General features: G+C 39.9%; 1 protein-coding gene across 1 annotated transcript in view; it reads left to right on the plus strand.

The window, feature by feature from the left end:
- adcy8 (adenylate cyclase 8 (brain)) overlaps window positions 1-26,149 on the plus strand; it is a 97,110-nt gene extending 70,961 nt beyond the window's left edge. Inside the window, exons 9-18 of the mRNA XM_042497525.1 lie at window positions 988-1,088; window positions 1,970-2,171; window positions 4,399-4,488; window positions 5,853-6,025; window positions 9,023-9,101; window positions 16,106-16,264; window positions 21,861-22,007; window positions 23,979-24,071; window positions 24,920-25,034; window positions 25,634-26,149. Of these exons, the coding sequence (XP_042353459.1) occupies window positions 988-1,088; window positions 1,970-2,171; window positions 4,399-4,488; window positions 5,853-6,025; window positions 9,023-9,101; window positions 16,106-16,264; window positions 21,861-22,007; window positions 23,979-24,071; window positions 24,920-25,034; window positions 25,634-26,133 (1,659 nt within the window). The 3' untranslated portion in view covers window positions 26,134-26,149. The remainder of the gene's footprint in view (window positions 1-987; window positions 1,089-1,969; window positions 2,172-4,398; window positions 4,489-5,852; window positions 6,026-9,022; window positions 9,102-16,105; window positions 16,265-21,860; window positions 22,008-23,978; window positions 24,072-24,919; window positions 25,035-25,633) is intronic.
- The last annotated feature ends 1,222 nt before the right edge of the window (window positions 26,150-27,371 follow it).

Below are 27,371 nucleotides of genomic sequence, written 5' to 3' on the forward strand. Positions count from 1 at the left end.
AATAAAACTACAAAAGTCAGTCATGTGAGTCAGAGCGGATAACTTTATTAAAATTCAGTATAAAACTAACACTAAGAGTAGACCACTGAAAGAGGATAATGCATATGAATTAAAAAAATAAAAGAAAAAAAAACAGAATGAAATATATATAGACCAGTAAAAGATGATAATACACAAGAAGTAACCCCCCCCCCCAAAAAAAAAAAAAACTAAGATAAAATAATACAGAAATCAATAAAAGATACAAACATGTAAATCAGACATGATCTTTTTCTTAATGAAATTAAGTAATAGTACTAAATGTAGACCATTAAAAGAGGATCAGACATATGCATTTAAAACAAATAAAGGAACTAAAAACTGAATAAAATAAAATAAATAGACCATTAAAAGACTGATAACACGAGTGAAACCCTCAAAATAAAACAAAATAAATAAATTATGCATAAACTAATTAATCATTAGAAGTAAAAGCGCACCTGAGTTACTATCAATAAAATAAATAAAACAAAATGAAATGAAATAAAATTAAATTAAATTCACTAAACTTTAGGTTTATATATATATAATTACAACTATCATCCAGTATATTTCTCAAATCCAGAGTTTTCTCATTTTAAGTTCAGCTTTTTGAAAACTCTCTAACTTCCACTGAGCTCTGCAGTTAGTTAGCAGTTAGCAGCTTATTTTGGCGCAGCGCTCTCCGTTTGTCTCTGACTCAGCTAACTGCTAACGGCTGCCAGCTAGCGCTGTGCTTGTCGGCTTTGCGCCTCCCCCAGGACCCCTCGGCTAACCCTCCGGCTCCTGTCTCTCTCTAACGCTTTGTGGTTGAGACATTGAATGCATCTGTGGCGGTGCGTTTGTGTGCTTGTGGTGCATTTCAGTGCGTCCGCTTTTCTCCGTTTGTCTAAAAAACTTGTTTCTCCGTCTCCCCCTCACCTCCTCTTCCTCCTCTTCTCTCTCTTCTTCTTCTTTTTTTTCACGCAGTACTCCCAGATGAGGGACGAGGTGTTCAAGTCCAACCTGGTGTGCGCCTTCATCGTGCTCATCTTCATCACCACCATCCAAAGCCTGCTTCCCTCCGCCAGGTAAAAGATATTCACACACACACACACACACACACACACACACACACACACACACACACACACACACACACACAGCATGTGAGAGAAAAAAAAAACAATTATTCTTAATTAACACACACCAGAGGCTCGATATAACCAATATATAAAAGATAAAAATAAACCAATATAATATTAATCATAAGTAAAATAAATAAATAAAATACACTTAATATTTGATCAAATGTAACTTTAAGATAATAACAATAAAAAAATAAAAATAAAAGGATAACTAAAGGATAACAGACTAAAATGTATAAACAGTCAATAAATGAATAGGTTAGCTTCTGTGTGACTTGTTTTTAATTTATTTTCTCAAAGAGTTTTTTTTGTCTTTCTAAAAGCTTTGAACGTTTCAAAAGTTTTAAAGCAGGACTTAATATTCAAAGATAGATGAGTACTAAGTTACTGGACAGTATTTTTAATTGAACATTAATTTTAATTGCACATTTATTTATTATATATTTATTATTATTTATCTATATTTAAACTAGATATTTAAAAAAGAATATGAGAAAAGTCAGAATGTTGTTTACTTTTGGACAATAAAACTAAAAAATAAAATCAAATAAAAGAGAGATTTTAACTGTTCGATCATCTGTATCTCATATTTAGAGATATTTTTTTAAATTATGGGATATTGATCAAGTTTTAATGGGAATATAAAATAAACATGTATGAAGTGTTTAAAAAATGTTTTCATCTCAAACGTTTTTTACACTTGTCAATTTTTTTGTTCTACGATGTATCACTGTGTTTGAAGTCTGCTCCTTAAATATTGCAGCATCAGGCCTTTAGCAGCTGATGTTATTACTGTTATTTTGCTGTTTATTGTGTTTCTGCAGGATGGTAACCATGGTGATCCAGTTCTCAGTCCTCATCGTGCTCCATTCCTGTCTGGTGCTAGTTACGACGGCGGAGGACTACAAGTGTCTGCCTCTGGTCCTGCGCAAAGCATGCTGCTGGATCAACGAGACGTACGCGGCGCGAAACGTCATCATCTTCGTCTCGATCCTCATCAACTTCCTGGCAGCCATGATCAATATAGTGAGTTCACTTTCAGCTCCCAGATCTGTTTGATTGTTGAATATTGACAGAGCTGATGGGTGTTGTTTACACTCTGACCTCATCAGCACCTGCAGGTTTGGTTCTGTTCGATATCCTTGAAAATAAGTGCTGAAGCTTAAAAATTGATTGTGATAGTTTTAAGAGAAAGAGACATTATTATCTCGTATTCTTTATCTTTATTCATGCATCATTGAAAATGAGGGTCTGATAACGCTAACTGCAGCTGCTTTTTTCTGCCTTGTTTTGTTTGGTCAACTATTCTAAGATGTGTTTAGAAACAGCTGAAAACGAGACATACAAAACATACACGAGGGTGTTGGACTCTGTTTCTCCGAACTTAAGATGGAGGTTTTTAAACCGTGTCTGCCGCCGTTTCTCTGTTTCTCTGTTAAACTTCTCGCCTTTATGTGTCACAGCCAGAAAGTAGCTCTTGTTTTTTTTGTAATTTGACCGGTTGGCACAGCCGTAAACAGCCCAAAACTTTGGTATTTTCATAGCACTTCTCCATGCAGAAATCACTTCCTGGCCCTAATCTGCAGTTCTTGGCGGTGACGTGACATCATGTGCAAAAAAACCCTGTAAAGGACAGTGTTGTCAGTGTGAAAATGAAAATTACATTTGTATGATAAAGAGGCAATATTGTTTATGTAAATGGTGAAAAGGACGGGCCCAAGGATAGAACCCTGAGGGGACACCCCATGTCACAGGAAGAAAAGAGGACCGGTAATTGCCTATCTTGACACACTGCAAACTTTCAGAGAGATAATTATTATATATATATAATTTAATGCACATCTCTGAGACACTAAAACCACCTTCATACTGAAACCAATCACAAAAGGGGACAAATCACACTAAACCAGACCTTGAAAAGTGAAACTGAAAAGTGGTTTAATTGATGTGAAGGAGATGTTTTTCAAACATTTATCCATGAAATTAGTTTGAATTCAAAAACAATGAGGATTATGTGATCAGTGTGCCACTTTTGTTGCAGCAGTAACAACAGCATCTGTCACAACTTTGAGATTAATTAATCCAAAAGCCTTTTCTAAAATTATTATTATTATCATTGTCTGAAAGTCAGCTTCATCGACCACATTTTACCCGACAGCGGCGGCGATGTTCTTCAGCAGGCGGCCTGTGAAAGACACCGGCCTCGCGAGTCATTACTTAACTAAATCACATGAACAACAAGCTAATAATTAGCTTTTGGAGTTGCAAGGTCTCTGATTGCATAAAGCGGAGTGTAATAAATACAACCCACGGCCTCTTCTGGCAAGAAAAGGATCACTTAGTCAAAGAAATGAAGGACTCCCTAATCCCAGAGAAACTAACAGAACCTTGCAGAGGTTTGTTTGTGTAAATGAACTCAAACTGAAGAAACTGCAAGTTGTTAGTTTCTCTTACACGGAGTTTGTTAAAATCCATTAACACACTGAGTTATTGATGCTCAGCATCGCTTACTGCTTTGAGATGTCGTAACAAAACCGTAAAAATGTTAATCGTGCTTAAGCTGCCTCAAGGGGAGATGGCAGGAAATTAAATGTGCTGTCAGGGAACAAGTTGCAGATACATTCAGTGTAAATATTTTGTGACTTTGGAGTTTTGCTCTGAGAAAAACATTCTGCTGTTACTAATCGAAGCCACTAAAGTGTTGCAGACGTAAAAAGAGATCATTGTGGTTTATACACGCCTAAAAATTGTTCTCTTCTGCTGCAACTAGTAAACAATGAATTATTAAATGATGCGCAGAAAGTTGTGGTCAAACTTTATTAATGTTTGCTTGAAGGAGATGCACTTCGAATAAGGACTAGTCTGATTTTGGAGAAAAGATTTGTAGCAGGAATGTAGCACAACATGGAAGTGAAAGCAGCCAGCTGTTGAAATGTAAAGTTAAATAAAAATATTTTGAGTATAAAATGAATGAATAATCATGATAAATATTCGTGATCTCAGTGTTGATATATCATTTTGACCATAATCCTGCAGCCTTTAACGCTGTATCAGTTGTTGTTGCAGCTTCCTGCAGAGAGTCGACTCTCGTCCCGTCGGCTCACAACGAGCTGTGAACTTTTCACACAAACACCTTGAAAGATTGAAGGCTTAATAAAAAAATGCATGAAGAGGGGATTTGAGTATTTTCACGTTGATCCTTCATCGTTTAAAACTGTACAACAACAATAATCCCTCTGTTGGTCTCCTGCAGCTGTGGTGCGACTTCGACAAGTCCAGCACCTTCAGGAACCAGACGTACAACGAGTCGGCCTCCATCCCAGACATCTGCTTCTACCCAGAGGTATTCGCTAAATGACGTGTCTGAATTTTGCAGTCAGGTCCATCTGTTGTGGTTTTTTTTTTTCACTTCAGCGACAGTGGCAAAATGATGAATTATTAAACATCCTCGACATCTGCTCGCACCCAGGGGGAGGTCTCGCCTCAGACAACGGCGACTGATGGAGCCATCAGAACGTCACGGAGAAAACATCCATTACGTTATTTTGCTCGCGAAATATGCAGCTGATTGATGGACTCAATGAGGGAGTAACATTTTTATAGCTGCAAGCTCCGGTCGAGCCACATATCGTTGCATGTATACGTTACCCCCCCCCCCCCCCTCCTCCCCCCAAGGTACAGGAGAGATTGTGTTTGTACAAATCAGAACAGACACACAAACTTTCAAACTTTATGGCAATAAAATGTCAGATTGTAACGTTTTTTACTCCTCCAGCTTTACACATATAGATCAGTTAAGTTTCTGGAAACATGATCGATATTTCAAACGTATGAAAAAACAATAAAAACAGCAGTTAAAACCATATCAACAAAAGACGAACAAAAAAAAGACTTAATAAATTCCATCTGCAGATTGCATTGATTTACATGTGCGAAAGGGAGTAGGAAGAAGTATAAACTTATTTAATCCCTTTATTACATAATTAAACTGTTTTCCAAATCTCCCCCATAGAAATTCAAGGCTTGTCATATATGTACCGACGTGCACATACCTATATCTAAATATTAACAATTCTCACCACAATATATACTATGTATTACACACCCGTATAGACTCTTGTTTAGCTTATACAAAAAAATATGAAATTATTACTTTACCTGTGCACTGTAAAAAGTCATTAACCAGTCATGTTGCACCTATAGGCAAGGCAGTTTTTTTTATTTGTATTGAAAATAAATTTTAAAAAATGGACAAAAAATGACAAAACTCTGTCTCCACTTTGCCTCCTCAATTTTTTTAAATGAATACTTTAATAATAATGATAATAACAAGGTTACAAAGTGCTTTTCAGACAAGCAACAATTAAAAATGAGGCAGCAATAAAACAACAAAAAAATGAAGTGCAAACAACGCAGTCATAATTCATTAATACGGGGGGTATAAAAGAGACGCACAGTGGCCGAGGAGGGATGAAAAAGCTCAGCAACGGCCACATATTAGTTATTCATGAATGCTTTCCTGCAAAAGAAAGTCTTCAGAAGGTATTTATCTACATGAAATACACCTGAAGTCAAGTTTTAACTTTATTTCTGTTGACTCTTTGAATAAACTGGAATGAACTAAAAAAAAATAAAAAAACTATCTTGTAAAAGTAAAGAATTGTGGACGGACTGGTTTTAAACATTAATGTGTCTTTGTGTCTTCAGTATTTTGTGTTCACCGGGGTCCTGGCGATGGTGACGTGCGCCGTGTTCCTGCGGCTCAACTCGGTGTTGAAGTTGGCGGTACTGCTGGTGATGATCGCCATCTACTCGCTGCTGACGGAGGCGTTCTACACCTCGCTGTTCGTTCGCTACGACACCGTCCACCACAACACAGAGTGAGTGTTTCAGGATGGCGTCTTTAACGTGTCCATATCACATTTGGGCGTCTGCAGAGTTCGTTTGGTTGTCGACGTGTATTTGGCCACTCGGCACATTATCAGTATCAGCCTGATAAATTAAGCCTCTGTTTTGTAAAACAAAACAACCCTCTATAATTATATATTTGATATTTGTTCCAGGAATATATATATATATATATATATATATATATATATATATACATATTGAACTAAAGCACCTGTTTAAGGTAATTTCTTTGTTTAGTTTTTGTTTTTTGATGAAAAAAATCAATATTCTTTTCTTTGTTTTTTATGCAAATTTTACAGTAATTTTCTCATAACCTTTTTTGTAGTTTCTAGCTAATGTTGGGTAAATTAAGTTGTTCAAAACTTTCACTCCATGTTTTTGACAGAAGTCAAGCCAATTTGCTCAGGGTTGAAAGGGTTAATAGAATCGAACTCTTAAGGTCTTGCAGAGTTCATATTAACAAAGTGCACGTAAGTGCAAAGTAAAGTAAAGACGGGTTCATTACCGTCTCGTCAGGGAGCCACGTTGACCTTTTTCCTGCACATAAGTGTTGCAAATGTGAGAAAAGTCATCGCACACGTGTTCTCGGTGATAGTGCAGTGACCTTTACTGTGACGTTGTATGAAGGCATCCTGAGCATATAAGCATGAAAGACCTGTTAGGAAAAAAAGTGGAGGTTTCCATACGAGCTCCGCAGGGAGCAGATGGGAGTCAGATTTGTTTCCTTAAGGTCCTCTCGGATACGAGAGAGAAGGTCAACACGAAAAGACCTCAGAGGGAGAGGACCGTATGATCTCCAATCGTCAGGACAACAGTGTTTCTTCCATCGTAAAGTCGCATCAGTGTGATAATACCAGCATGTTCTGTTTTTCGAAGAGCTGTGTGTTTGTCTAGCTGCAGCCCAAATGCCAAAAGAGTTAAAGAAATTAAAACAGAACGAAATGATCTGACGATGCTTTTTGACCAACTATATTCACTACAGTCCAAAGACAAAACATTTGGTGTTTTAAACACAATTATTTATTTATTTTTTTTTGTAAATATACACTCATACTGAATTTAATGTCTGCAGCACATTCCAAAAAAGTTGGGCCCGGGGTTTTTTTCCTCTGTGTTACGTCACCGTTTCTTTGAACAACATCAGTAAGTGTTTGGGAGCTGAGAACACTAAGTGGCCGTTCACACAGCAACGATTCCTGCACGAGACGTCAGCAGTGTGTGAGCAGCGCCGAACGTGTTGTTTTTTATTTCAGCGACTAACGGGATTCTGTCCGCAGAGACGCTGTCAGAGGGCAGCAGACGCTTGTTTTGAAAGGGCAGCAGACGTCCTTGTATTTCCTCATCTCTGTGACAGAGACACTTTTAAAATGCAGTAAAATTGGTATAGAGTCAATATAACCATCAAAACACCATTTCACTCTATTTCTGCTGAAAAACGCGCGCAGCACGTGTAACAGATCGTTGAGCCACTGTTTCTCTGAATGTGCAGCAGCCGACAGGAAGCTGAGACTCGCCTGACAAACGCTGCTCAGGCGAGCAGTGTGCACGCTATGACTTGATAACAAGGGCACCGAAATAAAAAACTGGTTCCAGGGCCTGAAGACGCATTTTTTTAAACCAAGAGTGTAAACGTAAACAAGTATGAAAACGCCATCCTTTCTGTCGCGGTGTAAACTGGGAATGTGCAGATCCTGGATCCCCAAAACCATCACAGATGCTTTGAACTTTAAGCTGGATGGTCCTTTTCCTCTTTAGCCCGAAAGACACGACGTCCAGCAACAATCTGAAATGTGGACTCGTCGGAGGACAGCATGCTTTTCCTCTTTGTGAGCTCGGGTCCAGAGAAGCCAGCTGTGTTTGTCCAAACTATTTTGGAATCAGGGATGTAAAAAAAAATATTTCTGTCCAAAGATGATTTTGTAAATTAGCAGCTCGTTATGTACCTTCTTCATGTCAGGGATCAGTGTCTTCTCGCAGCAGCAATCATGACAAATTTCAGAGCGTGAAGAGGCATAAAATTTGCACGAGAATCTGTTTAAATGAACTTCGCGTTTTCTGTAAGAAAAGCAGCGACTTAATCACATTTGGATGAGCACTTTTTTCTGGACTTCTGGACTCAGACCACTTTGTGACTCGTGTTTCAAATAACATTTTTGAGGTTTTAAGATGCAGCCGGTGTTTATTGCAGCTGAAGCATAACCACAAGCTCTAAAACCTTTGAAATCTCCATCTGCATGAGTACTTTCCAAGTCCTCATATTTTCTTGAAACAAACTATTTGTCAAAACTCTTTGCTTACCTGCTGATGTTGGGAAGTGTGGATGTGTTAGTTTTTCTGTAACATCTGTAACTTTTATAACCCTATTCTCTCCCCCAAAAACCGATGATCTCCTATTTTTCACTTGTTTTTGGAGTCCAGCATCCATATCTCTGTTAATCCTCAGTGAGACGTCTGGTGTCTCTAAAGTCTGAGCTGAAAACAAAGAGTCAGGGAGGATTTTTTGGTTTCTACAGCAGGCCCCTGCTGTGCAGAACAAACTGAAGAGCAAATTAGGCGAGAAAATTTGTCTTCTTCTTTAAAAACACTTCTGAAAACTCAACTTTTTAATGCCACTTTCTCTCAGTTGTTTTTGAATTCTTTTTTTTTTTTCCAAAATGTTACTTTTGTCTTGAACTTCACTTTATTAGTGAACCGTTTTGTTTACACACATTTCTTCAGCTGGATTTTATTCGTCTTGAGGCAGTGTTGTGCTGGTATGATACAAATAAAAGTTAAATTGTGAGAGGATGTTTTTTTTTTATTTTAGAAAGCCATTAAGTCTCATGTAGAGCTCAACAAAGAAAACATCATTTTTTATTTGTCATGGTTTAACAAGCTGCATTTTGAATCAATGAGTGGACAGAAAAGCTTCAAAATGAACCAAATTTTAACTTTCAGCTGCATTGTTTCTCCTTTTGTTGCAACAGAAACTTCCTGGGAACCAAAGAGACGTCTTTACTCCTGATGGCCATGTTCCTCCTCGCTGTGTTTTACCACGGCCAGCAGGTAAGATCACACCAAAGCTCTCATCCTCTGTGAACTCTGATTAATGTTCAAGTACAGGTCCATTACACAGAAAATAGGACAGAACACAACTACTCAAAGAAGTATTTCACTGCTGGAAAAAGTGGCTTTTTAATAAAACTAAGATGCAGTATCAGAAATACTTTCTACTGAAGAAATAGATGTGAAAATGTGAATTCATCAATTCTGTGAGCATCAAACGCTACACAAATTTGCATTAATATAGGTGTCAGGACAAATAGGATATAAGAAATAAGGATATCTAAAACCTGGAAAAATAAAACCCAAACCAGTGCTCTTAATGTGGGGTTTGGGATAAATCTCGACAGTGGGTTATGCAGTAAATCTGAGAGTTTACGGCATAAATAAAGGAATAAAACGGAGGAAAACACACTCTTTAGGTGCTTGTTAACATATATAAGCTGTGATGAAGCTGGCAGCACTTTAAAGGGTCAACAAAGCCTTTGATTCGCAGCTGAAGCGTTGCGTTCAAAAGCATCCTGTCAGGTGTTACTGCTGTAATATCTGACCTCAGTGACACTTGTTCAGGAACAAAGAAACACGGAAACAAACCACTTAGTTTAAACATCTGATACATTACAGGAGCCACTTTAACAAAGATGCGGTCGGAGTCAGCAGCCTGATGGAAACTGGTATCACGGCGCCGCTTTCATGCTCTCTCTATGGCAACCTTTGATCACGCAGTTCAGCAGCGCGGCGTCGGTCAGAGATGGAGGGGAGCCGGCTGTAATTGAGGGTCCTTTGTCGCCCCATGAAAGTAGAAAGCTGCTGCATTTGAAGTCACCCAGTGGCATATTGATTTTCGCGGGGGTCAATTCTGCCACTTGTTCGGCAGAGCAGAGACAATGACGGCTCACAGCGGGAAGTGTGTAACGCTCGCCGCTCTGAAAAGCTGTTTGTGTGAAATGCATCAGGCACAAAAGAAAAAATGCATTTAAAAAGAGACTGTTTACTCTCTGCAGGGAGGTCCGGCGTGCAAAATGTGATCCAGCTTTGTTTTATTAGTGCAGTGTTAATGGTTTGATGCATCGGGTTTATACACAATGTGAACTCTGTCACTATCTGCAAAACATGCTACATTATCTATGATGCTGGGTGAGAGAAAAGCACTTCTGGTTTTTATTTCTCACGCTCAGGCTCAGAGCAGGTGTTGTATTGCATTTCCTGAAAATAATGTTTATAATTGACTTATTTCCATCCTTTATCACCCAACATAATGACTGAATGTTTATGGAAAAAGCTAGCAGAGGAAAGATAATCAGGGTGATATATTTTAAATGTCAGCTTTAAACATGAGACTGGGTTGCTTCAACCTTTTGATATTTTTAAAGCAATTTTCTTGAATTTGTTTTCTTTACATCGTGTTTTGCTAAATGTGACACTGCTTCACAGTGGAGACGTGCATCACATCCTAAATCTGTGCAAGTGTGGAAGGAAAGCAAACATGTCAGAGCAAACCCAATACGTTTGCTTAAGTTCAGCTCCATGCAAACTGCACACAGAAGAGCCTGAACCCTGCTGCTGTGAGGTGACGGCAAAACTGCCCCTGCCGCCTGAGAAATGCTGTTTTTCAATAGTTAAGTGGAGGATCCTTGTAGAGGTGGAGAGGAGGTGGTATTTCAGGTTAATCGAAAAAGCCTTATTTTTCAAAACTGCAATGCAAACAGTTTTTAGTCTTTTCTAGGTTACATGATGCTGTGTCTGTGTGCTTGTCAGTAGGAACTGGCTCCCTCATGATGCAGCAGGAGCTATAAGAGCTGTTATTGCATCACATAACTGAGAAAGTTGAGCGGATCATCTGGAAGATTTGAATACACAATTCCTCTGTGAAATCGTGGACTATCAGCTCCCAGAAATCCCTCATATGAGGCCATTATTTCCTTGGATTTAAAATAATGACGGCTAGTGCGGCGGCTGCAATAGAAATAAAGCTGCTAATGTTTTGAACATCCATCACCATGGTTACTGGGATGTTATCACCAGAGGAGAAGTCGCACAACATCACTCAGCGGAAACACAGTCAGCTGTGTTTTATCCACATTTCGATAATATTACTTAGTGTTGCGCAAATCTGTGACGGAAACCTCCTCAAAGTCCGTTAGCTGCTCCACGTGATGGATGCATGTGTCATTACCAACCTAAGTTTCTGAGTGTATTTTATGAAAACACACCTGCCACCAATTACAGGAAACAATTTTATTAGAAGGATAAACTCCTTGAGATGAACCATCTCATTTTCAAGTGGGTCCTTGACACAAGTACACTAAAAAACAGCATTTTTGCTTGTTTAACTTTTATCTAAACAGGAAGCCTCGAGCTTAAAATCTCTCTCTTTCAAGGGAGAAGTGGTGAAGAAAGGACACCGTTACAAGGTTACACAAATGATAAAATAATAATTCAGAGTGAAGCAAAACGGCAGAAATACACAGACACAGACTCGTTTGGTTCTTGAACAGCGTGTGTCAATCGCAGAGAGCGTTAATGCACAATGAAAGCAAACACTAGTAGCAAAATTTCGGATTGCATCGTTTAACCCAAACCATGTGAACTTGTGAACTTTTGTTCTGTTACTACAGATATTCGTTGTAACATCAAAAACAAGCACTGAGCAATGAGACCATTGTATGCTTTATTTCTGATGATTCCTCCCATGACATCTGCCTTGTTTATTATCTATTGATTTATCTTTGGTTGCAGCTAAGAGTTAATTTCTCTGCTTCTGAACCAATTTAATTTTGGTCAAAATGCTCTGAATGTTTCAAAATGAGGGAACTGCTCTGTAAAATCTGACAAGTTCTTAATCTTAATCAAAATAATCAAACCCATGGCCTTGAAAAAGGAGTCAATATAACAATTAATCTTAATTTATGTTAACTTCATGTTAGTATTAAGTTCACTCAAAATGTAGCTGTATTTAATTCATTTGTGAATTTGTAGCAACTAAAAAATGACAAGCTAAATTGCCTTGTTCTTTCTTAGTGTTTCTAAGTGCAACTTGCGTAAACCAAGCTAATCTGATTTATGATTAACTTCACAGATCTGCAAGTTCTGTTTTGTTTAAGAAAATACAAATATAATTGACTAGTTTACAACCAGCAGAATATAAATATATAACTCAGCAAACTTAGTTTGTTTGCTAAAACTTGCAGAGATAAATTAAATAGTCATTTTTAAGGTGCAACAACTTTGCAAAATCACATAAATATTACTTAATTTTAATTAAACTCAACAATTAGATATAATGTAAAGAGAAATTAACAGTTATATTAACTTACACTTTCATTTCCTGGATTTTTCTGAGTAAGATCAGCTTATCAGATGTTACAGTGTGAAACGGTTCCATGTTAGTGGAAAAGCAGCACCACCAAATCTCCTAAAAACACCAAAATACATGCAATAAATGCTGCATACTGATACAAAGCTATAGCACATGTGTCACTAGATTGCAGTCTTTAGAGTTATATATTGAAGGCTTTGATTTCTTTACGGTTCATGACCTCGTGGAGCCAGAAAATACAAATTGATGGAGCTGACATGGCAAAAGTTTGGAGAGGAGCGTCAGTGAATAAGGACTGAATGGATATTGATCTGTTGGATCAAAATAAAGTGAAACACAGCCACTCCTCTTCTCGCAGTCAGTAATCGACTCAAACAGTAATCACAAACCGCACATTTTCACAGAGGGGAGAGAGTTCGCTGCTCGGAGCAAAGATCCAACAGAAACATTTAGTGAAGGAGTAAAACAGAGGTAATATGCTGCATAACCAAACTAAACACTGCAGTAATGACGGAGCTTCATCATTTGGATTACAGGGAACAAAAACGAGGCTTTTCAATCCTTTTGTGGCTGAAAACTCCCAGCGTCGCCGTCTATTGTTGAGAAAATGCAGAGGGTGTGAAAACATTGGTGCTTCTGTCAGAGGAGATTTTATTGTGTTGTGAAGAAGAGCCCATTAGAGCAAAAAGATGGAGGGGACTCTTTATTCTTCTTCTTTTCTGCCTTTTTCATTACTAGAATCTCATTGAGGCTCTCATACAGCGTCTGTTAAATGTGTTGGAGGTGTTAACATTTGCACACTCTTAATATTATGTTGAAGCTGCACAGCTTATTATGTGAGCCTGGAAAAAACGATCTTTGATCATAGATACAAAGAAATTCACTGAAAGATGATAACAGGGAGGAATACTCCTCTGTTTAACTGTATTATTGTGCATTTAACTGTGAGTAATGCCAGATAATGTGTTGAGTTGAGCCCTTTGTTGACAGTTTTTATGTGTATTCAGCTGTTGAATTTAGTTTCTTTAGAGGCCAAACTACAGTCCGGACACATAACACTAAAGGCCGCAGAGCACTGAGGCCAGATGAGGTTGTTCTTCATGAACGCGGCTTCCTGTCAGAGCAGAAATTACATTATCAAGCAACATGAAGCATTTCATTGAGAGGCAGCAGACAAGGCTCTTATTTTGAAACGATTAGGATTTATCTTCTCGACACACTGCTTTTCTCCTGAAACGTTTTAGGAGCAGTCGATCAGTTGAGTTTACCTAATGGATCCAGTGGTGATGAAGAAGAAACGCCGCAGAGTAAATGTAATAACAAGTCATCAAACTTAAGCCTCTTTCACCAGTAAAAGGCTGGTTAAGCTTAAGCATCTAAACCGGCTAAGTTTAAGTTAAAAAAAGATCTGCGACGCTTTAAGATGCACATATTTCAACACGTTTTCATCCCAAGTCGTCACATTTCACCGCTTCGTCAGCAAACAATGGAGACATGAAAGTCCTGGGTTTGTTTGAACCATCCACCAGCCCTCCCACCCGCCCTAAAGGGACCGTCACTACAGGCAGAGTTTTAACCTGTTGCTGTCCAGCCGTGTTCTCAGCTGACGCCGACCAGCAGAGTATCATGCAGACATGAAAGATGGTTTTAGGTGTAGGGATGCAACACGCTCTCATCCCAACTCGTCACATGATGCCGCTCTGTCAGTCACCTTCTGTGTCTACTTATGACGTTCTGGGTCTCCTTCTGCGTCAGCTGTTTACGCTCCGGGATGGAGCAAGGTGCAGCGCGGTCCTTACGTTTACAAGACAGCACGGACTATCACGATGGTTTGGATTAGCCAACGAAGTCACGAATGGTTAGGTTTAGGCAAAAGAGGCTCATGTTAAGGTGTAGAGAAAAAAATACACTCATATCCACATGGGCAGTAAAATCAAGATGTTTGTGGGATCCATCCACCTCCCCACCCGCCTGCCCTGAAAGTGCACTCCTGCTCCTTATGTTACGTGGTTACCCGCAGCAGGATTACCTGATGCTGTCATTTAGTGTTTCATGCACATGCGACCAGTTCCGTCTGTAGAGCAGACGCCGCATATATAAAGGCGGTGTCCTTACCCCGTTGGCCGCTGTTTCGATTCTAGCCCATGTCCCGCCACACCTGTCACTTATTAAACAAACAAAAAAAAAAAATAGAACTTAAAAAACTTTACACTCACTCAACAGCATCTTCTTAGTTTCATGTCAGCAGTAGAGGGCCGGTACACTTACCTCACAGCTCTCCCGTTCACTACCGCGGGATGAAGGCCATTGCACTATGATCAGAGCAACATCTGCATCCTAGTTCAGGGTAACGGAGTGATGTTCAATGCAGAAAGTACGTGCGAGCCTGAAGCCCTGTCAGATAAATGAAGAGGTGCAAAAAGCCTAATTTTTCCCTCAGACAAATATGAAAAGTTCTTATTTGCTCCCCCAATTTGTACAAATATGAACTCTTTTTTTCAGGCTTCATTTTTGCTTCAGTGTGCTTTGAGTTTAATACCCTCATACATTTTGACCCTTGCTGGGTAAAGGTCTGTACAGCTGATCAATACTCTGCAATAAACCTGATTACGCCGAGTGTAAGAAGAGAAGTAAAAGCATTAGTGCTCAATTTAGTTTTCTCTCTAAACCTTGGGTTTATAGAGGCTGTTTTAAATGCGTGTGTGTGTGTGTGTGTGTGCGTGCGCGCACGTGTGTGTGTGTGCTCTGTGGAGGTCATGTTGGCTGATGCCCGAGCGACCCGTTTTTTCACCGGCCACCGTCTCATTTTCCCGTCACCACAGCGGCCCCGCAGGCTTCGCATTCATAATTATGACAGAAAATGAGATTGAAGTTTTCTGCTCACTCATATGATTAAGGGACTAATTGATACCAAGATTAATCATAAAACTGTTTCCACCAATCGCCACAGAGAGATGCTCAAATCCTCACAGGCTTATCTGCCTGTCCCTGAAATTAATTTTCAATATCAGTTTTTATTTTTTATTTTTTCCCCGCTCTCTCCTGTAAGTACAGACTAAATGGTACCGACTCTTGTTTGGCTCTAATCTGTTCAAATGACTTTGTATTAATTGTGCATTCAGAAAAGTAATTTATGTTGCATATTCGATGCACTTCAGATTGATCGCACTCTCTTATGTACCGTAATTGCTCCAGCCTTCAACGGATTTTTAAGTTTAGCTGTTCAGTCTGACAAAGGGTGGGAAGAATCAGAAAAGTGTGTTTTCAGGTCTTGAGAAGTTGCACCAAATGCCTTCAGAAAATGGAAAATAATTCTGATGATTGTGTTTTTCTGCGAACAGAAACCTCTGGATGCTGCATCGGGCAGAGTTAGCAGGGTCAGGGTGAGGAGAAGCCGAACTGGGACAGGATTTGGAAACTAGCAATAGCTGTAATCTCTGTATGTGAAACAGTTACTACAGCTGTTTGTAACAGGCTGAAGTTGTTCTGTAGTAATTTGTCCGTAACAAATAATTTGTTGAAATAAATGACCTGTGACTGACTAAAGTCTCACAAGCTGATTTTATAAAGTCTGAATTAGGGCCAAGAGGAGGTGCAGAATATCGGTTTTCTCTCATAATATTCTCAGAGTTTATAACAGGAGTTTCTGCCCAACGACGCCAACAGACTGTTATTTTTCCATCTTCAGCTGGAGTACACGGCCAGGCTCGACTTCCTATGGCGCGTCCAGGCCAAAGAGGAGATCAATGAGATGAAGGAGCTGCGAGAACACAACGAGAACATGCTGAGGAACATCCTGCCCAGCCACGTGGCCCGACACTTCCTGGAGAAGGACCGGGACAACGAGGTCAGCACAAACCCGAGTCACAGCTTTCTCATCTGTCCTCACGGTGTCGTCTGATCGTGTCCACGGGCGGTCACGAAACATGCACGCAGCGGTCACCATGAGTACTCCGTTTGCTTTATGTAATTTATTAATTTGCAAATGAATCACTATCGTGATGTAGAAACACAGCTGCAGGCACAATCCTTTATCCTTATTGATGTGTTAAAGTGGTTTTCGAATTTCCGCAAATTTAAAAACATTGAGCAATAATTGACCTCATATATTCAAAAACAGAAAATCATGATGTCATTGATTTTTAAGTGTTGATCTTCACATTTTGAGGATGCGACACTGTAACTTGATGCTTTTTTCATGCCTCCGTCTGTCCATACATCTCATTTTTGTAAACGGTAAATCTCAAGAACGCCTGGAGGGAGTTTCTTAAAATTCAGTACAAATGTCCACTTGGACTCATCTCACTGATTAGATTTTGGTGGTCATAGGTTAAAGGTCAAGGTAATTGTAACCTTGCATCTGAACACAGTATGTCGCAAATATCTTGAGGAAATTTCTAATTTGGCACAAACGTTCACTAAGACTCAAGAATGAACTGATACGACTTTGATGCTTAAAGGTCATTATGATCTTGCATCCAGAAACACAGGAGACTGTTCTCTGTGAGGGATTAGCTGTCTCCAGCTCATTTAAAGTGTCAAAAACTCATTTTAAACCTGAACCAGTCAAGAGGGCAGGAAGTCAGTTTAATCTAAAAGAAAGTTCATTACAAGTTTGCTCTTATTTCTTCTAGTCTGTAGACTCATTCACCTTCGTTTTTCTCTCCCGAATATGTTTGTCTTACCTGGAAGTTTGTTTCCAGCTGGTGTAATCAGATTTTTTTGAGCAATGTTGATCTCAGCTATAAGGTTCATGAGTAAAATGTAATTAATACTCAGAAGAATAAAACCCAGAAGCAGGACTCTCTATAAACAACGCTGAATATTTTCAGTAAATCGCAACAGATCTGAACACAACAGTGACCCTGACGTTGAGTTTTTCAGCACTCAGCTCAGAGTTTTTACAAAGGAGCACCTCCTCTCACACATCTGCACGTTTCAGCTCATTTTTCACCGCAGACCAAAATTAGTCCCCAATTTGTTCCCTGAGCCTCAGTGTTCCAGCCGGTGAAGAAAAGAAAAGGCGCCGTAATTGCTTTTCAAGCGACTGTACAGAGAGAGCGAGGGGTGGGGGGGTGCTGGTGCTGGTGGGGAGGCTCACTCAGTCAGGGAGCGTTTTTATTTATTTTTTTTGCCCATATGCATTTGATTTGATTTTAATAACATGTTGTCAGCAGGCAGCAGAGAACACAGTGATTTGTCTCTCCGCTGCAGGAGTGACTCAGCGGCCTCGGCTCTGCACAGTCAAACTTTAACAGAGTTTCTCTTTCTGCTCACGTTATCTCTGCTGCCCTTTTACTTTCGTGCTTTTAATTTCCATCGGCTCAAGCGGCTCTGCACTCGTTAAAATGGCAACACGCTGCTTAACACTTCTGTGAAGCTGCTGCGTGTTTGTGCATGCTTCAGCCCATTTACTATGAAATTATAGGAACTTTTCAGATCCTTGAACGCTTTAAAATGTTGTGATTTTGCTCCCAAACAGACATTAAACCTTCAGTGAGGATTAGCACTGATGATGGGGGATCAGGTGGGGCTCCCAGTTGATGTTTCAGTTCATCATAAAGGTGTTGGATGGGCTGAGGTCAGGAAGACCAGTTAAGTTCCTCCACACCAAACTGGGAAAACCTTTTTTTTTTTAGGGAGCTGGCTTTGTGTCACGTTGAATCTAGGATTTGTACGGTGTGAAAATTTTGTTATATAGCCCAAAAAGTGGACCAGACTGGTGTGCCTAATTAAATACGTATCTCAGTTACGCCATGTAAACCAACAACATAGCTATCAGCTGTGTGGTTAACCCTTTTAACCACACAGCTGATAGCTGACATCATCACTTCTGGCTCCAAAATTTCAAAATGCTGAACCAGTGGGTGATTTCAAGATAGCAACGTTTCATTCAGTCTATGATTAATATACTGATTTAATGTTCACTTTCACGTCTTTGCATGTTAACATTTGCTAATTAGCAAAATTCCACTTTTGGTGACAGGAGCTCAAAAGTCAGGCGGCGAGGTTTCATCCTTTTGGGAGTCGTGATTGTTTTAAATGAGATCTTTGAGATTAATTACACCTTAAAAAGTGAAAAGTTGATCATCAGATGGTGACTGATAACTTCAGCGTACGCCGCTAATGAGCTGCCAGCAATTAAGATGAAAGATGAGATGACTTTGGGATAAATCCATTTAAAAATCCATCAGCAGGGTTTGACATTAGTTCACACAAAACAAACTAAAGTCAAATATTTATTAAAAGGTGACAAGAAAATGGCTTCATCGCCGTCTTTCTCACTTTGTCCCGCTGCATTCTTCTCGTACGCCAGCTGGGTAACGACTGATTGTGCCGGTCGGCGGAGCGGACGGTTATCACACGCCAGAGTCAAATCACCGTATTGTCCTCTTCTGTCCTCGTTGGGCTCCTTCATTATCGTCTCCTCCAATCTTCTGTTGCCTCCCGAACAAAAGGCGAGCGGCGGATGAATTATGAATGTCAGTTGAGGAGAGCTGATATCATTCGGCTCCCATGCCTGTTCCTAATTAAAAAGGACACGATTAAAAATGCATCCATTAGGAAAGGTTGGGTCCTGATCGCTTGTTCCATTATTAAACAGGCTGATTATTGTTCTGTGATTTAGACGCTGCAGCACTGGGTCATTAATAGGCTCCTGAAGAGGTGCTGATGATGTGTGGAATTAATCAGGTGACAGGAAGCTGAGCGTCATTTATATCATCATTTTCATTTTTAGGCTTTTTTTTTCTCTTTTTTTTGGTAGTTTTCATGTGCAGCAGCGTCGCGCTCAAGGACAAACATCCTGTGATTTGTTAAAGATTGATGTTTCTCCTGTGCTTGTGTGACGGGCTGGTGCTTCAGATTTAAATGAGACGTGTGTGTTAAAGCAGAGAAATGAGGCTCGTGTTGCTGCAGAAATGTGTTGCACTTTGTCTTCCTCAGTCCAATGCAGTATTTTTTTTTCCAAATCTTTTTTGTGGAAACAATTTAGATGATTCCTTTTAAGCATAAGACAAAAATTTTAGAAAGCGTTTTGTATTAAATGTTTTAGATGGGAAAGTCTTGGAAAAAACAACCTGATTGTCATGTTGTCGCCATTGTGACTTTCTGAAGAAACACCCATGTTTGGAGGCCGGAAAATAGCACCGGGTTGCTAAAAAACACATATTTTGGAGTAAAAAGGTGCTGCAAAAACAGCCACAGGTCCTTGATGAACACCCATGCCTGGGGGCAGGAAAAACAGCCACAGGTTGCTCATAAACACCAGCAATTAGGAACTAAAAATCTGGTGGAAAGACAGCCACAGATCCCTGAATAGCATCTATGTTTGAGCCATGGGTCAATAAAAAAAAACATCTTTTGGGGGTAAAAAGCAATCGGAAAAACTGCCACTAAAAACACCAAATAACTGAGAGCTAGAATCTGCTGCACCAACATTTGGTAACTAAAAATCTGCTGGAGAAACTGCTTTGGGTCACTAAGAAACACCCACATTTTAGACCTAAAAAAATGCTGGAAAATCAACCATGGGTCACTAAAACATACCAACATTTGGGGATTAAAAACGCGCTTGAAAAGCAGGCACAGGGCTTAAAAACAACCTCATTGTTTGTTGGTCTCAGACGTTGGTCTGCAGCTTGGCAGGTATCTTGCCTGAATGTCTCGCCAACCAGCATCACCTCCTCATCCTGATGACGACATCAGCTTATATTTTACGTCACTTTAGAAACATTTAACGTGAAACATGAAAATATAAGTCATTGTTAAAATGTTAACTTCAAAAGCGCTTCACAGTCATGTGACCACGACAGAAAACAACTCAAAGTTACCTGTAAATGTTGGAAACGCTGACTGATCAATCAAAAAAATAATTAGGTAACGTTGGCTCATTAAACAAGTTTCGAACTGATGTGAGTCATATGCTGCAGCCTTCACATTCAGACCCGAAAAATCCACGATGCACTGACGCCATTCTGGAGCCTCGTGGTGCAGCACATTACTAACATAATAACACATTTTGGGCTTATGTTTGTATCCACCTGTCCATGCAGTGTAGAGAACGTCTCCTAACGAGGCTTCGCCTTCAGGATGAAACCCCGAATCAGCCTCACAACACAAACAGACGTGATCCTAAAGAGAGAAATTCAATTAGTTTCACTTTCACCAACTTTCACTTTGAAGCTCTGACATTTGACTGAGCTCATTAAGAGTGTATAATGTCAGCGAGGAGGTCACTATGAAGGAGGAGGCTGATTTTCATAAGTGTAATTAATTTGAAAAGTCAAGCAGAATACACACACACACACACACACACACGAGCCTGACATCTGACTTCTTAATTATTTATACATTATGTTTACCAGCCTATTACTGAAATATTCCCACTATTACATGATGAATTGCTCCGTGTGACATTAGTATGTGAGAGCATGTTTCCTGTCAGCCGGCCTGCGGCTCTGTGGTCACGTGCCAACATTGCCCCCTAGTGGTGGAGGCTGTGTGATGCAGCTGCAGCCTCACCTGCTCCATGATCGTCAGGTTCTGGTGCAGATGTGAGAATTTATTTTTCAAGCATTTCTTAATATTTATTTTATGTCTCTTTTATTTGTACGTGTTGAAATCAAATAAATTACGTAAAAAAACCCAAAAAACTTCAAATCATAACAGTAAGCAAACTGCTGGGATAGAAAAAAAATCAGTATGAGGTAATAACGTGAAAAGTTTCTTACCCTTTGAACCCTGAGCAAATGTATGGGTTTTCTTAAAAAAATATGGGAAGAAGGCAATGAGCAACTTAAAGAGAAATGACCTAAAAAAAAATAGCAAGCAATGAATAAAAAGTTACATGAAAATCACCTGAAAAAAAACAAAAAAGAAAAGAAAAAATTGACATGAAAATGACATTTTTAAAGTGTGAAAAATAAAATAAAATAATAAATATATTAAAATTATTTACTTTTGTAACATAATTTTAAATAAATAATTATAATTGATAATATCTAATAATATCTGCGGGTCCGTCCATCCATCTACAGCTAATTTTTAAGTGACTTTGTTGTTACCTTAAATATTATTTCCTCTATAATTTTCTTGGCATTTTTTTGTCAAGTAGCTCTTTGCCCTTTTCCCATGTTTTCAAAAGAAATCAAACGAGTGTTCTCAGGTTTGTGAAATGCGTCTGCACAACAAAACTGATGTCGAACCAGTTTAAAGATTTAAACAAGAACATTTTCTTGTTGTAACATGAAAATATCTTATAAGAATGTGAAAAACATTTTGTTGCATTTGTTGCAAGAAACAATGATCCTTTTATTCTGTGAAAATCACAATCATGAAAGCTCGCATGAACAGAAGAAAAAGATTTATTTTTATTATTATTTTGCATTTCCATAAGAACAATGTGACAGTACGAGTTGAACGTGTGACGTGTGTCTCCACAGGAGCTGTACTCGCAGTCCTACGACGCAGTGGGCGTGATGTTTGCATCCATCCCGGGCTTCGCTGACTTCTATTCCCAGACTGAGATGAATAACCAGGGAGTCGAGTGCCTCAGGCTCCTCAACGAAATTATTGCAGACTTTGACGAGGTGAGACTGCAGACTTTGAAGTGCACCCACTTCCACTTCAGCCCAACTTTTGAACATGCAGGGGACGGCATCAGCACGGTCCGCTTTTGATTAAAACTTCCAGCTTATTCCTCAGAACACTTGAGAAGCGATTAATGCAAAGACTGAATCAACAGGGGAGCCGACGTCTGCAGGTTATCAGAAAGTATTTATCTCAGACAGAAAGACTCCAGAAGAGACTAAACACCGCTGTAAAATACAGCACAGAGACGACTCCGGGTACGAGCGTCACGACTCACTGAAGGATTTGCTTTGAGGTCGTTGTGGTGGTAGAACTGTGGTGTGTCAGCTCAGGATTCCCTCCAAAAATCTGTTCCTTTTTAGAAAGTTTTCTCACAGATGAAAGAAAATAAGTTCAAAGCAAACTGAAATAGAAAATCCTCCTGTCTGAGCCACAACAGCAGAACTGCAGAGATAAAAGAGTACAATACTTTATCCTTTTATAAAATGAAGAAAACTCCGTCCATCCGTCCGTCCATCCGTCCGTCTGTTTCGTTTTTTCTCCTCAGTTAATTGCCCAACCACTCTGAAAGTGAAAATTGAGAACTGAGAATGCAGCATGTATTTATATGCCAACTTGGTAAAAATGACGTCATCAGGTGGAAAATAGTAAAAATTACAAATTCCAAGGTAAAAGCCCAGAATGACGCCCCGAAAAAATACAATGCATGTTCAAGAATTTCAGTTTGATTTGTTTTGTAAATTAACTCATCAGTATGAATGTAACAGATGTGCTTATTTAGTGTATTTCAGACTTATTGTAGGAGCTGAGCTGGAAATTTCGATTAAACAGAAATACATAATCTTGCCAAAATGTTTGCCATATGCATGGACACAGCCAAAATTACCAAAACATGAAGGATGACAAATGTGTAAAATGCACCAAACAGTCACGAGAGGGTTAAATTCAGGATTAAAATTTCTGGAAAATATACCGGCTAGTACCGTTCCGACTGCACAAACTGAACTGTTTCACATTAAAAGTGTCCTGATTTCTGACACTGGCACAAAAAAAGTCCGATTTTAGAGTAAACGTATGCAACACGCTTCCTGACGCCCCCTAAAGCTCCTGCACGTCTCAGGACTGTTGGTCCTCATCGAGCCTCCAAACTGAGTTTTTGACAGACAATGTCAAAGTGTCCTAATACAGAGACAGGCGGACACCAGCTGAGCTCTCCGCTGCCTCGGGCCACACTCCTCACTTCCTCCCCGAACACGAACAGACTTCTCTTCTCTCCATCAGAGGAGCTCGTCTGCAGACAGACACGGAGGAAGACAGCAGAGCGGCTCACGATGTTAGCAGATGATGATGAGACCAGAGGACAGTCAGCAAAATCATTAATCACACATAAAACTATGTTTTCCATGACAATTAATCGTACCTTTCATGCTGTTTTGAAACATTTATGCAGTTTCAGAAGGTGCTACCTTAGTGCTCCTGCTGAGTATTTGAATTAAATTAAAAAGAAACGATATCCCCAGCTAGAAATGTTTGGTTCTAAAAACGTTCTGAGAATGGTACAACGTAATGTTTTAGTGACATTTTCACTGGCAAGTTTTCTTTTAGTTCCCTGAATGTTCCTCTTAAAGTTAGGAGCACATTCTCTATAAACATCAAAAAATGTTAACGCTTTTTGATATTAACATATCACATTACATCACGTGTTCTGAATGTTGCTTTGAAAATGTTCTTCCTGTGTTCTCACGTAACATTTTGTCAAAATTCTTGAGCCCTGAAAATGATTCAAAGTTGGACTTCCTGTGCTGCAAAGAAGCCCAGACAGAAAGATTTTAAAACAAATGAGTTTTTTTGATGAAATGTACAGAAGTGTTGGTTACAAAGCAGAAGGCGAGAACACGTGTAACACTGATCACATGCTGGCATCATGTCCTCAGTGAAGGAAACGCTTGTCTCTTTATCTCTTGTCACAGTTGCTCGGTGAGGATCGTTTCCAGGACATCGAGAAGATCAAGACGATTGGCAGCACCTACATGGCCGTCTCTGGTCTGTCGCCGGAAAAACAGGTGAGATCCTCCAGGTGTCATCTGAGCTCAGATCAGTCAGTCGGTTACCTGCACGGTGAAGGGGAGCTACAGTTAGAGCTCGATTGGGCCCTTTAATTGGACTGCTGTCCTTGTCCCAGTATCCAAGCACTGAGAGAGAATCCATTTCGGCCACTGTAAGTTGAGATATGCCCCCTTTCAGCTACGCTGTAAAATCTGACAAGTTAAGTTTACTTAAAATTTGCTGTATTCACATAAAGTCTTTACTACAGTGGATTGTTGATATGTGTCTAGGTGAGTATAAGTATTTATAATGCTTCATTAGTCCTATTGGGCAAGCTCTAGTTTATAACTAGTCAGGAGCATCCAAAAGACCTTTGCCAATTTAAATTCATTGTAAGTCACATCTATAGTGTTTTATGACTGTTTATATAGGGCATTAGGAGGCATTTTCTTACAACTTAAACTTTTCTTAAACAAAATTCTTTCCAAAATGAGGAAAAGGTACAGCTGAGTTGGCCACTGTCATGAGTAAAAAAGCTGAAAAAGACTCACTAACTCTAGTAGCAATATGAGCAGTTGAAGTGGAAGAAAATCTAAACTCAGGAGTCAATAAATGTAACATCATGTACTTGAAAATGCACCCATAATCTTACGTCAGTGCTGTTACTTCAGGACTGTCAGAGCTGAACACTGAGCAGTGGTTTGGCTGCCAGATTGGAGACTGTTCCCTCTGACACATTCACACACTTCACAAGTCAAGGGTAAAGTTTCCAGTTTAATCTCCGACACGCTGCCCTGCAGTCCTGACGTCAGTAGAGTCCTTACGTTCGGCTGACTCAGACTCTTCTCCTCTCTGACTCCCACAGCAATGTGAAGATAAATGGGGTCACCTGTGTGCGTTGGCTGATTTCGCCATCGCGCTCAACGAGAGCATTCAGGAGATCAACAAGCACTCGTTCAACAACTTCGAGCTGCGGATCGGTAAGAGCTCAGTGTCATTCAAGGAGGACGCTCAGTTTTCTTTTTTTATTCATTTTTATTATTATTTCTTCTGATTTCAGTTTGCCTGCCAACTCATCTCATCATAATTCTTTGAAAAACAACAAGACCTCAGAGCTCAAGATGTTGAGAAACAGACATTTAGTATTTTGTTTGACAATAATTTTACATTTTCTATGAATCAATCAGTCAGCTGTTCTCATTTACTGTTTAATCTCCTCAATTCTCAGTTAGACATGATGCATATAATACAATAACAGAGTTCCAACACCCAAATCTTTGTCTTTATTTGACAGGAGTGAGACATGTTGGTATTGTTACATTTAAATAAATTGCAATGAATGCATTGTCTATAGGACTTCTAACATAGCTAATTTGCAGACCTGTCTATGGTGAGGTAAAACACAAAATGCAACACTCTGAAAAGGGCATAGAAACTAACAACAGCAAAAAAATAACATGAACACAAACTGCGAACAGTGCCTGAAACAGCAATAAAAAAAATACAGTGATTCCAGGTGTAATACGGATCACCAAAACGAGTTTCCAGAGTGACTGCGCGTCCTGTGTGTCTCTGGCAGGTATGGCCCACGGCTCGGTGGTGGCAGGTGTGATTGGTGCCAAGAAGCCTCAGTACGACATTTGGGGGAAGACGGTGAACCTCGCCAGCCGGATGGACAGCACGGGGGTCAGCGGCAAGATCCAGGTACCGGAGGAGACCTACCTGATCCTGAAGGAGCGTGGCTTTGCCTTCGAGTACCGCGGCGAGATCTACGTGAAGGGCATCAGCGAGCAGGAGGGCAAGATCCGAACGCACTTCCTGCTGGGCCGCGTGCAACCGAACCCCCTCATCCTGCAGCCGCGTAAATTCACCGGCCAGTACTCGCTGGCGGCCGTGGTGCTCGGCCTGGTGCAGTCGCTCAACAGGCAGAAGCAGAAGCAGATCCTCAATGAGAACAACAACTCGGGCATCATGAAGGGGCACCACCACTACAACCGGAGGACGTTGTTAGCGCCCGGTAGCTCCGAGGTGGGAGGAGGGCATCACACGGAAGCAGCTGATAAGACTGAGCTGTCCTGAAGAGCAGACTGGAGTTTTAGTTCCACTCAGATTTCTCAGAGTCAGAGCAGCTCCTCGCGAAAAAATCATCCCAGTGGTTGAGTTAAACTTCAGTGCGTGCAGCTTTTTGAGGTGGAAGGTAGAAGTTCTTCAGGAGTCCATGCAACTTTGGCATTTGAGTACTGAAAGCTTTGCTTGATTCAAGACCTGTAGATCTGGGGACGTATCCACAAACCTTCTGAGAACAGAGAGCTCCTAACTTACACTAAAAATTAACTTAGTGATTTTCGAAAAATCTCCAAAGCAACCCCCAGCAAGGAGGGTGCGATTGACCCCGTTGTTATTCATGATCCACTCTTTTAAAAGGTGTGATTGGTTGTCATAGATGCTATGCAATCCTGTTGAGCCTGCAAGGTGTGGACACCCAGTTGAAATAAAATGAACTGCGTCACAATATTAGACAGTCAAAGCAGTTTTCCAGTAGCCAGGTTTATTAGTTTGTGGTCACTTTATATCTGGCGTTATTGCGTTGGGTGAGAGATTTGAGCTTACCTCTTAAACGACAAACGTAATCCCTGCACCATCCGATCTGTTTCATTTCAGTCAGAATGTTAACATAATGTTGGAAAATGTGAAATTATTGTGTTAGTCCGACTTAAACTAGACTTTTAAATTACATCTAAACATGTTAGTCTGACTGAAGTTGAATTTCTCAAAGTCGGACCTCGATGATGCAGTTGGGGGTTGACTTACTCTTTAATGTACACGCTTGAATCGAACCTGATCTGGCCTTGGTGTTCCTGCATATGCTCCGTAAGTCCGGGCTTTGACCTGAAAGTTGAACAGCATAAATTTGTACAAGAAAGCCAGTAAAAAAACAGAAGGATAAGAAAACAAAACAAGACATAACTAATAATTCATAATTCAACTTGCTCGGTTTGTGACGTAATAGGTCGACAGAAAGGACTAGCAACTAGCTGAAATGGTGCATGTCGCCACCTACTGTGGAGGAATCAGACATACTTTAGTCAATGAATTCATTCTCCCTTGATGCTTGTATACTGTGACAAGGACAGCAGTCCCGTTGAAACGCCTAATCAAGCTTTAACCGTGCGTGTGACGTACTTACTGTCATCCAGCGTTTGGAGAAGTTTCTCTTCTTTTTTATCTCCTCTGCTTAAAAGACTCTTGAAAGTTCCTTTCTAAACTCATAACAGTTTTTCACCTTAAAAGCTCTCTTAAGGGCTAAGACACAGTGT

The sequence above is a fragment of the Plectropomus leopardus genome, chromosome 12 (genome assembly GCF_008729295.1).
Source record: "Plectropomus leopardus isolate mb chromosome 12, YSFRI_Pleo_2.0, whole genome shotgun sequence".
NCBI lineage: Eukaryota > Metazoa > Chordata > Actinopteri > Perciformes > Serranidae > Plectropomus > Plectropomus leopardus.